The sequence below is a fragment of the Eurypyga helias genome, unplaced genomic scaffold, assembly GCF_000690775.1.
Source record: "Eurypyga helias isolate BGI_N326 unplaced genomic scaffold, ASM69077v1 scaffold735, whole genome shotgun sequence".
NCBI classification, from domain to species: Eukaryota; Metazoa; Chordata; class Aves; order Eurypygiformes; family Eurypygidae; genus Eurypyga; species Eurypyga helias.
The window spans coordinates 121,280-135,829 of NW_010253254.1; the positions used below are offsets into that span (position 1 = coordinate 121,280).

At 36.3% G+C, this 14,550-nt stretch overlaps 1 protein-coding gene across 1 annotated transcript in view; it reads right to left on the minus strand.

Annotated features, from left to right (window-relative positions):
• The window catches only part of GLRA3 (glycine receptor, alpha 3), a 63,878-nt gene extending 50,580 nt beyond the window's left edge, over window positions 1–13,298 (minus strand). The window contains exons 1-2 of the mRNA XM_010152594.1: window positions 13,172–13,298; window positions 7,241–7,308 (exon numbers count right to left, since the gene is read on the minus strand). Of these exons, the coding sequence (XP_010150896.1) occupies window positions 7,241–7,308; window positions 13,172–13,256 (153 nt within the window). The 5' untranslated portion in view covers window positions 13,257–13,298. The remainder of the gene's footprint in view (window positions 1–7,240; window positions 7,309–13,171) is intronic.
• Between the last annotated feature and the right edge of the window lie 1,252 nt (window positions 13,299–14,550).

Genomic DNA, 14,550 nt, shown 5'->3' on the forward strand with positions numbered 1-14,550 from the left:
ATAAATCACACCGACCTGATGACAACTCTATTTCCCCCGAACTATATGTAAATCATTCTAACCCAATTCTAATTTGATTTCCCTTTTCTGTGCTTTTTCCATGTTGAAGATGTGATAGAGTGAGCCTTGCCATTGAATTCTGTTGTGTTTTTCACAAATTTATATTAAAATTACATTTTTTTTCTTATATCTTTGAGGGTGATTTTTTAAAGCAGCCTAACCCATTCATTCACGACAAATTGGCATAGTCAGCAGGATGGCAAGTAGCATGACTGATTATGAAAGCTTGGAATAAGCCTGAGTCCCAGATTCTCATAAGAAGGTGCTTGTGATTATTGACATGATTGGGAAGTCATGGAAAAACAGCTAATGGAGGTCAGCCAACATATGAAGAATGAAAAAGGAAACGGAATTGTTTGTAAAATGTTGGGCACCTGCTGAGAAACTGCTTGTCAGTATAGGAGGAATAACAATGAAAGGGAGTGGGACCTAAAGGACAAAATGGAAGGCAGAAAAGCAACTGACTAAATGCTGTCTGACAAATGCTGAGTAAAAAAATTGCTTGATGGCTGGGCCCAAAGAGTTGTGGTGGATGTAAACCCAGTTGGCGACTGGTCACAAGTGCTGTTCCCCAGGGCTCCATGCTGGGGCTAGTTCTGTTTTATATCTTTATGAATTATATGGACAAAAGGATTGAGTGCACCCTCATTACATTTGTAGATGACACTACGTTGGGTGGGAGTACTGATCTCATTGAGGTTAGGAATACGCTACAGATGGATCTGGATCAATGGCCAAGGCCAATTGTATGAGGTTCAACAAGGCCAAGTGCTGGGTCCTGAACTGGGCTCACAACAACCCCACGCAACGCTACGCTCTGGGGTATGAATGGCTGGAAAGCTGCCTGGCAAAGAAGGACCTGGCAGTGTTGGTCAACATCCGGCTGAATATGAGCCAGCAGTGTGCCCAGGTGGCCAAAAAGGCCAGTGGCATCCTGGTCATCGTCAGAAACATTGTGGCCAGCAGGACTAGAGAAGTGATCGTCCCCCTGTACTCAGCACTGGTGAGACCACACCATGAATACTGTGTTCAGTTTCGGGACCCTCACTACAACAAAGACATTGAGGTGCTGAGCGTGTCCAGTGAAGGGCAATGGAGATAGTGAAGGGTCTGGAGCACAAGTCCTGTGAGGAGTGGCTGAGGGAACTGGAGTTGTTTAACCTGGAGAAAAGGAGGCCCAAGGAGAACCTTATCACGCTCTACAACTACCTGAAAGTAACTTTTCTAAGTAACTTAGAAAACAGTGGGACAAGAATAAATGGCCTCAAGTTTTGCCAGGGAAGGTTTAGATTGGATATCAGGAAAAAATTCTTCACTGAAAGGGCTGTCAAGCATTGCAACAGGCTGCCTAGAGAAGTGGTTAAGTTATCATAGCTGGAGGTATTTAAAGTATGTGTGGATGAGGTGCTGAAGGACATGGTTTAGTGGTGGTCTTGGCAGTGCTGGGTTAATGGTTGGATCTGATCTTAAAGGTCTTTTCCAACTTAAATGATTCTATGATTCTGATAACTCACTGGAGGGTTGTTTCTGAAAACACTTTAAAAAACACTGCCATGAGGGACCAGAAGAAATATGGCACCAGCTTCTGCAAAGGCCATCAACTCCAGGAAACGCAAAGCTGCTTCTCTCAATTTTTAAAAATCAATTTAATCAGGTCTTTTTGCTAGTCCAAACATAAACCAAACATAATAGTGAAAACTATTTTCTTCAGTGCAAAGCACATTTGCTGACGAAATTCCTGGAATTTAATTCTGGAATGATCCAATACAAACACTGTCTTTTTTTTTTTTTTGAATAATTTATAAATTATCAAAGGAATAAAAAAAAAAAATTGGATTTTATTTTATTTTTGCAGTCCTAAAAGAAGCCCAAAAGGCTGGAGTCATTTCTTGAGAAAAAAATTCTGGTATAGATGCCAGGAAAGAATCCAGGAATATTCTCATAACACAGAAAGAGAAGGTTAGGAAAATATACAGAATAACACAATCGTCCTCATAAGCTTCCCAGAGGTCAGGAAAGGCAGTGAGACTATTTCTCTTCATTTCGAACTCGTGTAAGGATGATTTTCTGTGTTAGTAGGGAATCTCAATGTGCTTTTTCAAGCACATGTTGGTTGCGTCCTATAGAATTTCTGTACGACAAAAAACCAGATGCTGTGTCCTGGGAGGGTGATATGATGCTGTCTGCTTAGAATGCAGGTTCAAGGGGGATTTGCATGGATTAATCTGGTCATGTAACAAACTGGACAGCTGCAGACCTGCTAGAATTTGAAAAAACCTATGTCTACTTCTGACTCTGTGACCCATGCTCAGGGTGGCAGAGGCAAGTTTATGATAAAATAAAGGATATTAAATAATCACCCTTTCAAATGCCTACAAGATCAATATGTTGACTTTTCTGTCTCTTGATAGAAGGGAATTAATTGTCAAATAGTGAAAAAAAGTGATTTTTTTTTGTAATTTTGAAATGGTAAAGTGGCCTTTATTGCATGTTCACTCGTCTGAGATAAACTTTGTGCAATGCAGATATTTCTGCCCATCACTTCAGTATTAACACCTTTCTATAAAAATCACACAGAATTTTTCAGGGTATTTTCACCATGAGTATCAACATATTGCTAAAACAGTTACACAGAATTTTTCAGCATATTTGCACCAAAGGAAGGCATATATTTCCTTGTATTTGAGACAATCAACCACATTATTAATTTAGGAAAAATTTGGTGAAACTCTCCAGCATTAAGCTTTGTAATGTAGAAAAGATGAATGCTCCTTCCAAGTACTTGGTTTAAAGACGACCCAGAATACATAGAATGGAACAGGAACAGAAATACTCACTTGAAGAAAGATGAAGCTAATAAATTAGAGCTGTGACTCATGAAAGGAGTGTAATTATGATGGCTTAAGAATGGGTTAATGTAGATTTAAAGCACATTTTATTTGTGAATGTAAGATAATCTCCCTAGTGCTGGGAGAACAGATCTTTCACCTGCTTCCTAACAACATTCAGGATAACAGTTCTCTTCAGGCAAAGTCAAGAAATACCCATCAGCAAAAACGTGGCAGGAACAAATAACAGACATGCTTTAAATGTGTTAATCGTCTGCACTGTTGTCATTTGCCATTAGGTCTCTCAGTGAGAGTCCCTTTCAACGCACTTTCAGCATATGTATTATGCTAAGCATATTAATACATACTTATTAAATATTGCTGTAAATCTGCATTAAGATGACAGTGTTGTTCCTGACCTTTAAAACTCGGAAAACCTTGAGGAGGTTGGTCAGTCATATTTACTTGAATAAAAGGAGGCTTTTAGTATGGCCTACTATCTGCCCCATAACCTAAATATTCTGTAGCCTTTGCTTCATGCATTCAGTATTTTGTCTCTGAACATTTGTAAGCTGAAAATGTTGTCAGTGATGTTATTCTCGCACTGTAAGACCGAATAAACTTTTTTTTTATGGTAACTGTCAACAATATATATGACACTGCTCTTAACAATGAGGAAATCTCTTAGCATTGGGAGATACAGTGCAAATACAAGTTGAGCACAGCTTGGGTTACAAAGAGAAACTCCGTAAGGAACTTCCGAGGATGTTGTGATAAAACCTGAAATTTAAGTTCCACTGCATCAATAAAAAAGGAGGATGTGGTTTCCTGTAGGATATAGTTCCTATATTTCCAATATACATTTAACTTTACATGATCAAGCAATCAGATTTTTAAGGTTAAGTGCGCTTAGATGTGTCACTACTTACCTTAAATAAAAAGCTTCTGATGTTAATTCATATTAATTATCTATGTTAATGTCATATAATGAAATAGTAATTTTATTCTGGGCTACCACATTTTTTTAAAAATCTTTATTCTTTAAGGTTCCTATATCTTCATGTAAAAAAAAAGAATAGCAGCATCATGTGCAAAATGAAAGACTGGACCTAGGTTTTCCTTTAGATGGGTGAAGCAATAGGAGTTTTACTTGGCTAGAGGATGCGTGTGAATATCATTGAGACATGCACAGATCTGGTACTACTATTCGGCTCAAAACCACAGAAAGATTGGCAAAGCTGGACCCTAAGTGGTGCCAATGATGGAATTTTGCTTTAGGGAATTTTAAGTTATGTGATTTACAGGATTTTTTCTGCCTCCTCAGAGGATGCATGACATAAATTAAGTTCCTCATATGATCACTTGGATTAACCTGGGTTCAACTAGAATGACAGCTTTCTAGCCATGCCTGTTCTGCACTGTGAACCATCCGATTTGTCTTTTGAGACAAAAAAAAGGGATATGAAATAACTGTAACCCATACTCTAAAGAAGTTGAAATAAAGTTAAAAAACCAACCAACCAACCAAGGAAAAAATCCAAGAAAAATGAAAGAAAGAACCAATTTGCAGAATTAATAAGCTGTAAACTAAATTAAGCTGCTTTTATTTGGTTTGGCATTTCTCCAAATCAGTGAGACGGCACTGTAAAAGCACAAAGCAGCGCGGATGCGCCCGCGTGAAGACGGATTCCCGCTGCACACTGTAAGCTCCCATCGCACACTGACAGACTCCTCTTCCTCACTCAGATCTGCGAAGGCCGGTAGTTTAACCCTGGCACCGGGCTAGTTCGCTGCCGACCTTGGGGTTTTTTTTACTCCGTGGGTTTTTTTTCTGTTTACTGTGTTATACCTAACTGAGGCAGCAGGGGGAGCTCAAAGATCTTGGTCATCCGTAGAGAACTGGGGAACCAGAGACACAGGGAGGGAGGTTGGCAGTGCCAAGAGCAGTTACAATGACAGCCAAGAGTGCACGGAGCTTCATCTGCTCGGGTTTCTCTGAAGCTAACAGATTATATGCATCTCCCATTACTCCCCTGGCAGCTTTAAATACCTGCAAAACTACAAGGTACCACTTAATGGCCAGGTTTTGTTCTGCACGTGTTGCTTACATAAGCTCCTTCATTTACAGTTTGGAAAAAAGAAGTATCAGGAATATAAAAGTCCTTTTTGAGTCTAATAAGTTGTTCTAATAAGTCATCATATGCATAACGATTAATAAACATTAATAAATATTAAGACATAGGTACATGAATGTTAAGGACTACGGTATCAGTATTTATTTTTCTTCTGCAAAGGTAGATTTGAGCCTCTGAGAGGTCAACAGCTGCTGACCGGAAGCAAGGGCCTGTTTTGAACAGTATCAGTGAACACATTATAAACAGGATAACAGCATCCTGAAGGCAGCATTTGACCTAAGTGCAAGGCTGTGCTTAATTGTCCAGTTTCTGAATGTGTATAACTGATAGGATGAACAACCCTGTGTTTCTGACCAGGTTTGGTATTTTCTGTAACATACTACCTGGAACAGGTTGTAGTCTGTCTCAACTGTTTTAACTGGCTTTCAAGGCAACACAGACAGAATGTAATTTCATTATAAAATAGAAGTATTGTACTAACTTACTAAGCTGTACTGAAAGGAAATTGGTATAATTCTAACTTTTTGGAGAGAAAATGCACTTGAGATGCGAACTCAGGCACCCTCTTCCCAAATTCAGCACAATTTATTTAAGTGGTAGCAACTTCAGTATTCCAAACACCCTTTTTAGAGTGATCTAATTGCTGGATCTTTGCACTTTACTGACCCTGTGGTCTGCCTCCTGCTTTGCAGCAGATTCACCCACACGGCCATTAAAATGTAGTTGTGGAGCACTATTCTAATCATGTGGGCATTGCTTAATCCTCTGATTGAACCAGAATAAATCTCCTTGGATGCCATGTCAATCTGTTTGGGATTTGCAATCTGGCAAGGCACCCAAATACAAATTAAAGTAATTTTCTACCTGGAAAAAATCATCTGCCTCTCTCAGTAACATCTACCACTGTGTTTGAAAGCGAGTAAAGATCAGGCAGCTGTGAATGTCACTTTGGGGATAGGTGGCATAAATATTTGACTTTAAAAATTTATATTCTTGATTTCCTAACTACCGGTTCTTGGTTACATTCACAAGTCTCATTTTTGCTCTTAGGGGTAATTCAGAAGGATGGCTTTTGCTCAGTATTATTCCTTTATATATATATACTTTTTTTTTTTTCTCTACCTATTACCTTTCATTTATGTTCTGTCATTCCAAGTACATATCCTGACCCCTGAAACTGCTGGGATTTCAGAGTATTTACTTGATCTTAAAAACTTGCACAGTTCTTCAACTCTCTATATTTTAACCCTCTCTGTCCCCAAATTACTATGTAACTGTTTCCAAAGGTATTTAACTGCCTTCTTTAAAATATGTGAGGCACTTGGGTGCAGAAAGAGTGCCTGTCTTCTCTCTCACCAAATTTTAATGAATAAATGTGTACTCCAAGTTATTAGCATATACGTTTCACCAGTTAAATAAAATTATCCACATTATTTTTGTTGGTTAACGGTTCAATATCTAGTTTTACTATATTTAGACTTTGATTTCTCTTTTTTCCTTCCTTATTTCTTTTGACCTCCATTTCCTTAAAATCTCCAGTCTTTTTGTAGTCTTTCCTCTGCCTTTCTTTAATAGAGAAATTATAAGTGTATGTACAAAAAGTGTGCAGTCCACTAATATTTACCCCACTCTTAGAATTGATAATGGAATCTTATATAGCACATCAGTATTTTAGTTATTGTATTATCTCTGTGTAATAGCTCTATGGAAGAAGGATATTTTAAATAAAGTATAGATTCACATATGCACTGTATACAGTGAAATTATAAAATACTAAAATATATAATGAACATTACATATGATATATTTATAATTATATGTTAGCTATTATATATGAAAAGATATTATATATATAAAGTAGAAGATACACAAGCAACTTGATGAATTGACATTTTTGGGGTTAAAAAGGTGGAACTCTATAGAAACTATTTAATTGAAAATAATAAGTTCATTGCAACTGTCAAATAAAACTTACAGACAAATAAATTAAAAAAAAAACACAATCCTTTGCTTTATTTTATTTGTGTTTGATGGTATCATGATGGATTTTCTGTTAGAAAAAATCAATTGCCAAATTAAATGTTCTCACTTTCTGTTCTCAGAAGTGGATTTCTCTCTTTATTTAGTTCCAGCGGAAGAAAAGCCCTAGCTAGCTTTTGAGTTCATTGAACATATTCAGCTTGAACTTTAAACGTTGTTTGAGGTAAAATATCTTACCATGGTTGTCTCTGCAATGGATCCAAAGCTGTTTATAAATATGTTGCATGTGACATTAACTGGAGGGCCTGCAAGAGAAAGAACACACCAGTCCTTTTTCCAGAATAATCTCTTTTTGAGAGACTGTAAAAAATAAACCATTATGAAACAATGTTTATTGATTTAGGAGGAAATAATGCCATGTTCACAACTCATTTAATAAAAGATTAAATTGAATGGTTTCTAATAATTTTCTTCTGATATTTCTCAAAGGTATACTACCTGGCTGGCCAGTTCTAGCAATAAAAAAGAGAGAAAGTTAATTTCAAACTTGCACTGATGATTCTCAAATCAACATCCCATTTGAAATATATGGTATAAAATATTTTTATTTGCATTTCAATGAGCAATATATGTTACTTCTTACAACAATTAGGGGAAGAAGTGACTTTTTTCACTAAAGGCTGCTACCTTTTATGTTATCTTTCATTACTGGCAACAGAAAGATATTATTGCTGCTCTTATCTCTACTGCTTACAGGAACAAATGTGGATAAGAAAGAATGACTTAGATTGTATTGTAATTTTTTTTAAACCTACAGAATTGTTAAGAATCCATTTAAGCTGAATCTTCTGTTACCATGGGTCTTCACTCAACTGTTGTTCTGTTTTATCGTGCATTTGTGAAGAATCAGTAGCGGCAGAACAGTCATTATGATGACTGAACAATGAATTGTCTCTTCATGGAAAAGGTTTGAAATTATTCCTCTGAAAATCTCTGTAAAAATGGCATTGTGGTAGAGCATGCTAATTTCTCCATTATTTCTTATCAATTTCAGTCTGTGTACAGCCAAAACAAAGTTTTTCCATCACAGGGTTTTTCTGGCACCCCCCTGCACCTTGATATTCTTATATCAGTAATCCAGTTTAGTACTGGAGAATCTGGTTTCTTTTTGCAGGTGTAAGCACCCACTAAGAAATTATTGTTTTGAAGTACTGTAATGAAATTGCAATGAGAAATCACTGGATGCACTTCAGTCGTTATAATACACAAGACTACACCTATGGAGCAGAATTCTCAGGTATGGAGGTATCACTCTGCATCACTTGGACACTATTTTCATTTTGATGCTTGGTTAATTATTTAGAGCTGTTGAGCATATCCAATACTTCCAGGAATTCAGTTAATGCTTGACACTGACAATTGCTGAAAAGGATCAAGAGAAAAAGAAAAAGCAGGGGAGATGAGTAAAGGCAGATTCACTAAAAACTCTCAAGGAGAAAAATGAACTTCCCAAAACATGGTCAAAAAGAAGCATAAATGAAACTGTTAAAAGTGGAAGACATAAACACAGGAACTCAGGCAAGTTGAACATAGATTATAGACAAGGAGAAAAAAAAATTAGAGGTGAAACTCACTAGAGACAGAAAAGCTAACGATGCTAACTATCTGCAAGGCATTAAAAATAGAATCCTGTCAAGATCTGGAAGGTGAAGTCTAGAGAAGACAAGATATAAAAGTATCCATGAAAGTGAAGAAGGTCAGAGCAGAAGAACTAAATGAGGTCTTTGTAGAAGCATTTGTCCCCAATTGCTAGATGTGTCAACTACTGGAGCCATTCTGATGGAAGATTTGTATGAGGACTGTAGAAGACAATTCAGACTAAGTGAAAAGGAGCAATCTGACAGGCTGAGGTGATATGAAGCCAAACATTATAAAAGTCTTTGCAAAATTGTGGAAATATGAATCATTGTGCGTCAGCTACCAGCTGTGTCAGCTTTGTTATCAGTGGAAATGTGTACCATGGCCAGCAAGGGTAACTTGAATTAAAAAAGAAAAACAGACTTCAGGTATGATGGTGGATGACTCTGACAATGAACTTTATCCCTGTAAACCTTACCTCTGTACCACCCGAACTGGCAGAAATGATGAGAACTCCTATGATTAATAGATATGGATTAATATTACTTTTCCTGAAAGGACAGGTCTCAGATCTACTGAAGCTCTCTGAGAGATGAGCATGTAGAAAAACCAATATAATTAACTTAAATATTAATTTTTATTGTTATATATAATTAAATTAACTACAACACTTTATTTGGAGTTTCAAAAACTTTTCAATGTGATCTTTTGTCCAAGTCTTTTGAGGATATTAGTCTTGATGAAGTGAGATATAGCACTTTATAGACCTTTTGTTTTAAATTTATTTAACGTTAGGAATAAAGAGCCATTTTTCAAAGTGTGAGGTGACTGCTGGTGAGTTCCCCATGGATCTGCACTAAATCTTTGTATTCCAATATTAATGACCTAGAAAAGAGGATATAGCAATATAATATTGCTTCTGGCATAAGGTGATTTAGGGTAGATGTACGTAATGCTGACTGCAAGAAGAAAAATCACAAAATACTAGGTTATCAAGCAATAAAATATTTGATGAAATTCAGTGTCAGTCAAGTGCCAAATAATCTCACTGATGGGCGTCACATTTATGATTTCAATTCAGGAAAGAGAGGCTAGATTAACTATGGGTAGTTGTCTGTAAGCATGCTCTCTAATCAATAAAGATAGGAGATGCAAAGACATATATTAAAAAAAAAGGACTACCATAGATCATGAACTTCTGTCTTGAATACTTCAAAATTTGTCCTCTGTCTGCCTCAAAAGGATGTAATAGGGAGAAAAGAGATGTCAAGAAGTCAAACCAGGATCACAGATTCTATGAAAGGCTGCCACACAAAACCAGCTTAAGTAGAACAGTGCTCTTCACATTGGAAAAGCTTACGGTAGGGAGCGATATGGAAGTATAGAAATCTGTAAAGATCAAAAGGAAGTAATCCTTTTGCTCCATTTCTCAATATGTCACATGGCAATAAAATCAGTAAAAGAGTCACCAAATCCAAAGCAAATGAAACACGATAGTTTTCACTATTCCAAAACATGATGATTTTAATGCCATAAATTATTGGAAAGTCCCAAAGTATAAAGCACTTTCAGAAGCAATCATATTTATCTAAATTATTTTTTTCAGTTAAGTCCTGGCTTAAGAAGTTCCTAAACTAAAGATTGCTGAAAACTGTTTCGCAATACCACGGCAAGGAACGCTTTACACTTCCCTATGTAAGTCCTCAAATTTCCACCTTAATAGATTGTTATCTGTGGTGCACTCTGGGCTGTATAAATTCAGAAATATAACCCCTCTTTTGTACCAGGTTAATTCTAACTGTCTTGAGGCCATGAGAATTTTTACACATGGATTACATAATTATGTCCAAATTTGAAAGACAGTGATGTATTTCCCATATTTGCAGGGACAGATATAGTCTGGGATGTGGAACAACCGAGTAAGAGATGTAGCTTGCTATAGGCTTGATGTACTGGAAATAGGAATATTTTGCAACTCGAACAAAGATTTTAAAAGGATTCTTAGTTTTCTGTTTTAATCCATAGCTAAATTAGTAACAAAAGTCTTCTCTATTATTTCTGTTGAACAAGGACAGATATGCAGAATTCCTTATCTGAAAGCAGAGCACTCATATACAAAATATAAAAATTATGTCATTTACCAAGATTAATTATGATTAAGAGATGGTAGTTAAACATTTGTCTATGTAAGAATTATATTGGAAAAAAATATTTAAAATTGTTGTCTGAGTTAGCTTATTAGTACTCATTCTGCTTCTTTAAAGCTGTTGCCAGTATAAAAACTCAAAAAGGCATTAAGCCTTAGCACTTGTTCTAGGAGTAAGAAAGTGGCAAAGTCACTTAAGGAGATACTTATTCTTAGTGATAGATCTGAATCATTCTGGGCAGATTTGTTCAAACTGTATATCTGTCTAGAAGATTTAGAATGTGCACTTTTTGAAAAGAACAATGTCAAATTAGGTTTTGTCTCTTTAAATTTCAGCAGTTACGAAACAAGGCTCTAAGTCTTTTGAATTATACTTTCAAGAAGTACTGTATTGAATTTGCTAATCTCTACACCATCTGCCTGTTCTTCACTGTAGCCCCATCAGAAGACTGTGATTGCATGGTGTCCATCACAAACTCCAAAATGCAATTGCTAGATCAACTACTAAGATGTAAAATGCTCATTTTTAAACACTTATTTGTAGGACTTCAAGACACTAGGGGAAAAGAAAAACTGCAGTACTTAGACTTTGCCTGAGGTCTTCTTTTGCCCAGCACAGCTTTACCTTAGGTTGAACCTGCAGTTTGCAAGTTGGATTATATGTGGTAACAAGGCAAGGTAATTTTAATAAGGAAGAAAAATAATTTAAGGGCTATAATCCATAAAAGAAAGTAATTTTAGAAATACAGTGTTTTGCATTACTCTGCAAATATTGTTTGATATGTTAAGCCTCCGGGACACCAGGCACTAGAACATTCCTCAAAGCAGTTCTGGCAAGGAAAGTCCAAGGGACTTATTCTGGTCATCAGGGATATTGATCACTGTGCCAAGGGACTTATTCTGTGTGGTCATCAGGGATATTGATCACTGTTGTGAATCTTTCAGTGATGTGTTTGAATTGCCAGTGCATGTTTATAATTTTCTGAGAAAAATCAGCATCACGAACTTATTAAAAGTAGTGCATTTCCAGCTGCTGTAAATCCTGAGTACTAAGTTTATATGTAGAACACCAACTGTATACGTCTTCCTGGTGACGAAGTAATTTGACAAACTATTTACTTAGTCCTTATGGATCAGTCTGAGAAAATTTTGGCCAAACCAGTAAATAGCAATGGCTTTAAAGTCATAATCACTTAAGTTTCTGGGTCTTGGAGATGTTAAATAATGATAAAATTTAGTTCTGAATAAGAATTAAGCTGGAATGGTAGTGACAGATATCTTAGAAGAGGAAGGCCTGTCTGCCTGAAGGAAAATTCTTTTAATAAACATAGAGTAAAACCTTCCTTATAGTGAAGTGTTAGAGCGTAGGGGATCTCTTGGACTCAAGAAGATAGGCATAGGAGGAGGCAGCTAAGGCAAAGTAGAAATAATAGTTTTTAATATCAACATGTTTATTCTTTTAAAATATATTCATATTCTGGAGAATTTGAAGATTGATTACTTGATTTAAAGCTTCAGAAATAGAGTTAAATATAGTTTCATTATATTGTGGGAACTGTTCTCATACTAAAAGAAAATAGTCAAATTCACCTAAACTCCTCAGACTGCAAAAGTTAGAATGGGTTAAATAATCCTCCATTCAATAATGTACTTTAGCATGTCTGAGTCTGGGTAACACGGTTTGCACTAAGACCCTCGGAAGATGTAACCATATCATTTACAAAGTTTGGACTTCCAATCTTCTTTGAATCTCCTTTGTCTTGTTTGAATCTTCTTTGAGACAAGTGCATAAAAAGCACACACCAAGAAAAATTCCAGGTATTGAGAACCTGCAGTTTCAGTAGAGAACTGAGAAGAGGGCAAGCAACAAGAGAAAAGATGGCCCCTTTGGCCATTTCAAAGCACAAGTGGGACACAGGAATGAGGAGTCTAATTTGGTGATACATTTGGTAACTAAGATAAGTTTGCCTCTGATGGTTATATCATTAACACACTCTTCCTTTTAGTTAGGATCAGGCAGGTATGAGGATTAGGCCTTTCTTTCACAGAACTTGCTTTCTGGAATGCTTCAGGTTATAGTAGTCAAGATGGGAACTCGAATCTATTAATATGCATTTTAGAAAAAAAAAAAAACTAACAAACCCTATTAGACGGTTCAGATCTAGTGAGGAACTAAATTTTCAAAAGTTGTGCATTTGGGCAGCTGTGAAAGTGACAGGAACAGATTATATTGCTACTGAAAGGAACTGTTATAGCAAAGAAAGGCAAAAGAAAGCATTTTTTTTTTTCCAGTAAGTGTTTTTCTTCGTTTTCTTATTTGTTCCATTAACAGCATTTGTGTGTGAAAAAGTAATGAAATCCTGAAAGTTTAGGTTTGAAATTACCTTTGAAATTTGGTCTGATCCTTGCATCGTAGCCTGACATCCTACCCATTAGCTTATCCAGGAAATCAGATGGCGACATTGGCATGCTACGAGATCTTGCACTGTCTGTTTCCTTTGTGGCTACCAAGCTAATAGCAAGGAAAAACAAACAAAAAACAGAACAAAATGTTTCGTTAGAGATTTTGTTCTTGAAACTAATTTTACACAGTCAATCACTCAGTTCATTCTTGTATGAACACGAAAATAGGAAAGCTAAGATTGCTTTTCAAGCTAGTTTATTCTTCAAAAATAGTAGTAGCAAAGAAATAGAAACAATAAGTTCTGTCATTATATATACATTATATATGCATTATATCTGTCATTTTATATGTAAATGTTATTTTGCTAAGCTGCATAGTTATAGGTTGCTATTATCTCTTCCTCAGAATTTCTGGAGATTAATAACACTTCCAGTCAACAGTAATCAATCCATTATCACAGAGTTAAATAATGTCATTTGCACAAATGGCTGCACATGTGGAGTGTCATAATTTGGAGTCTATCTAGGATTGGTATGTTTAACTGGGTGTGGTGTAATAGAAGCCTAGATCAGAAATTAAAAGTATCGAGGGTCTTTAGAATAGAATACTATCTATAGATAGTATTCTATTCTATAGATTCTTTAGTATAGAATACTATCTATAGAATAGTACTACTACCACCAATTTTTTGCTCAGCCAGTGTTTGCTTGACCCTATTAGAACATATCAAACAATCTCTTGGCTAGTGATACTCTTTAACAGTGTCTTAGAGGTTTGTTTTCTGTTAAAACAAAAGTGACTGCTCTGGTGGTTAAAAAAAAAAAAAGAAGAAATCATACTAAAGGAACTATCTTAGGGCAAAATTTTCATCTCAAGGCCACATGGCAAATGTCATCTCCTATGGCCTTCTCTCCATACATATGCAGAACTACCACTGACATTCTAAAGTGTGCTCTGAACATGCCAAAAGAGAAGAGTATCAGCACTGAGATCAGCCATGTGATCTGAAGAAAAGGTCTTTATCATTGTGGAACTCTTAATCAAGTGCTGGCCAACACAATGAAAAAAGTAACAGTCAGTAAATATATACATAAATAAAATATATCAGTAACATTGTGATACATCGTGCAACCAAAACCATTTGTGGAGTTTAGAGTCTCAAAAAAGATAGAGCTATTGCTGTTTGTGCCTACTTCTAGTCAAAAATCTATTGGAAAGGGGTGTGAAGGGTTGTGGCCAGCAGGGCGAGGGAGGGGATTCTGCCCCTGTACTCTGCTCTGGTTGAGACCCCACCTGGAGTGCTGCGTCCAGCTGGGGAGCCCTCAACATCAGAAGGATATAGACCGGTTGGAGCGAGTC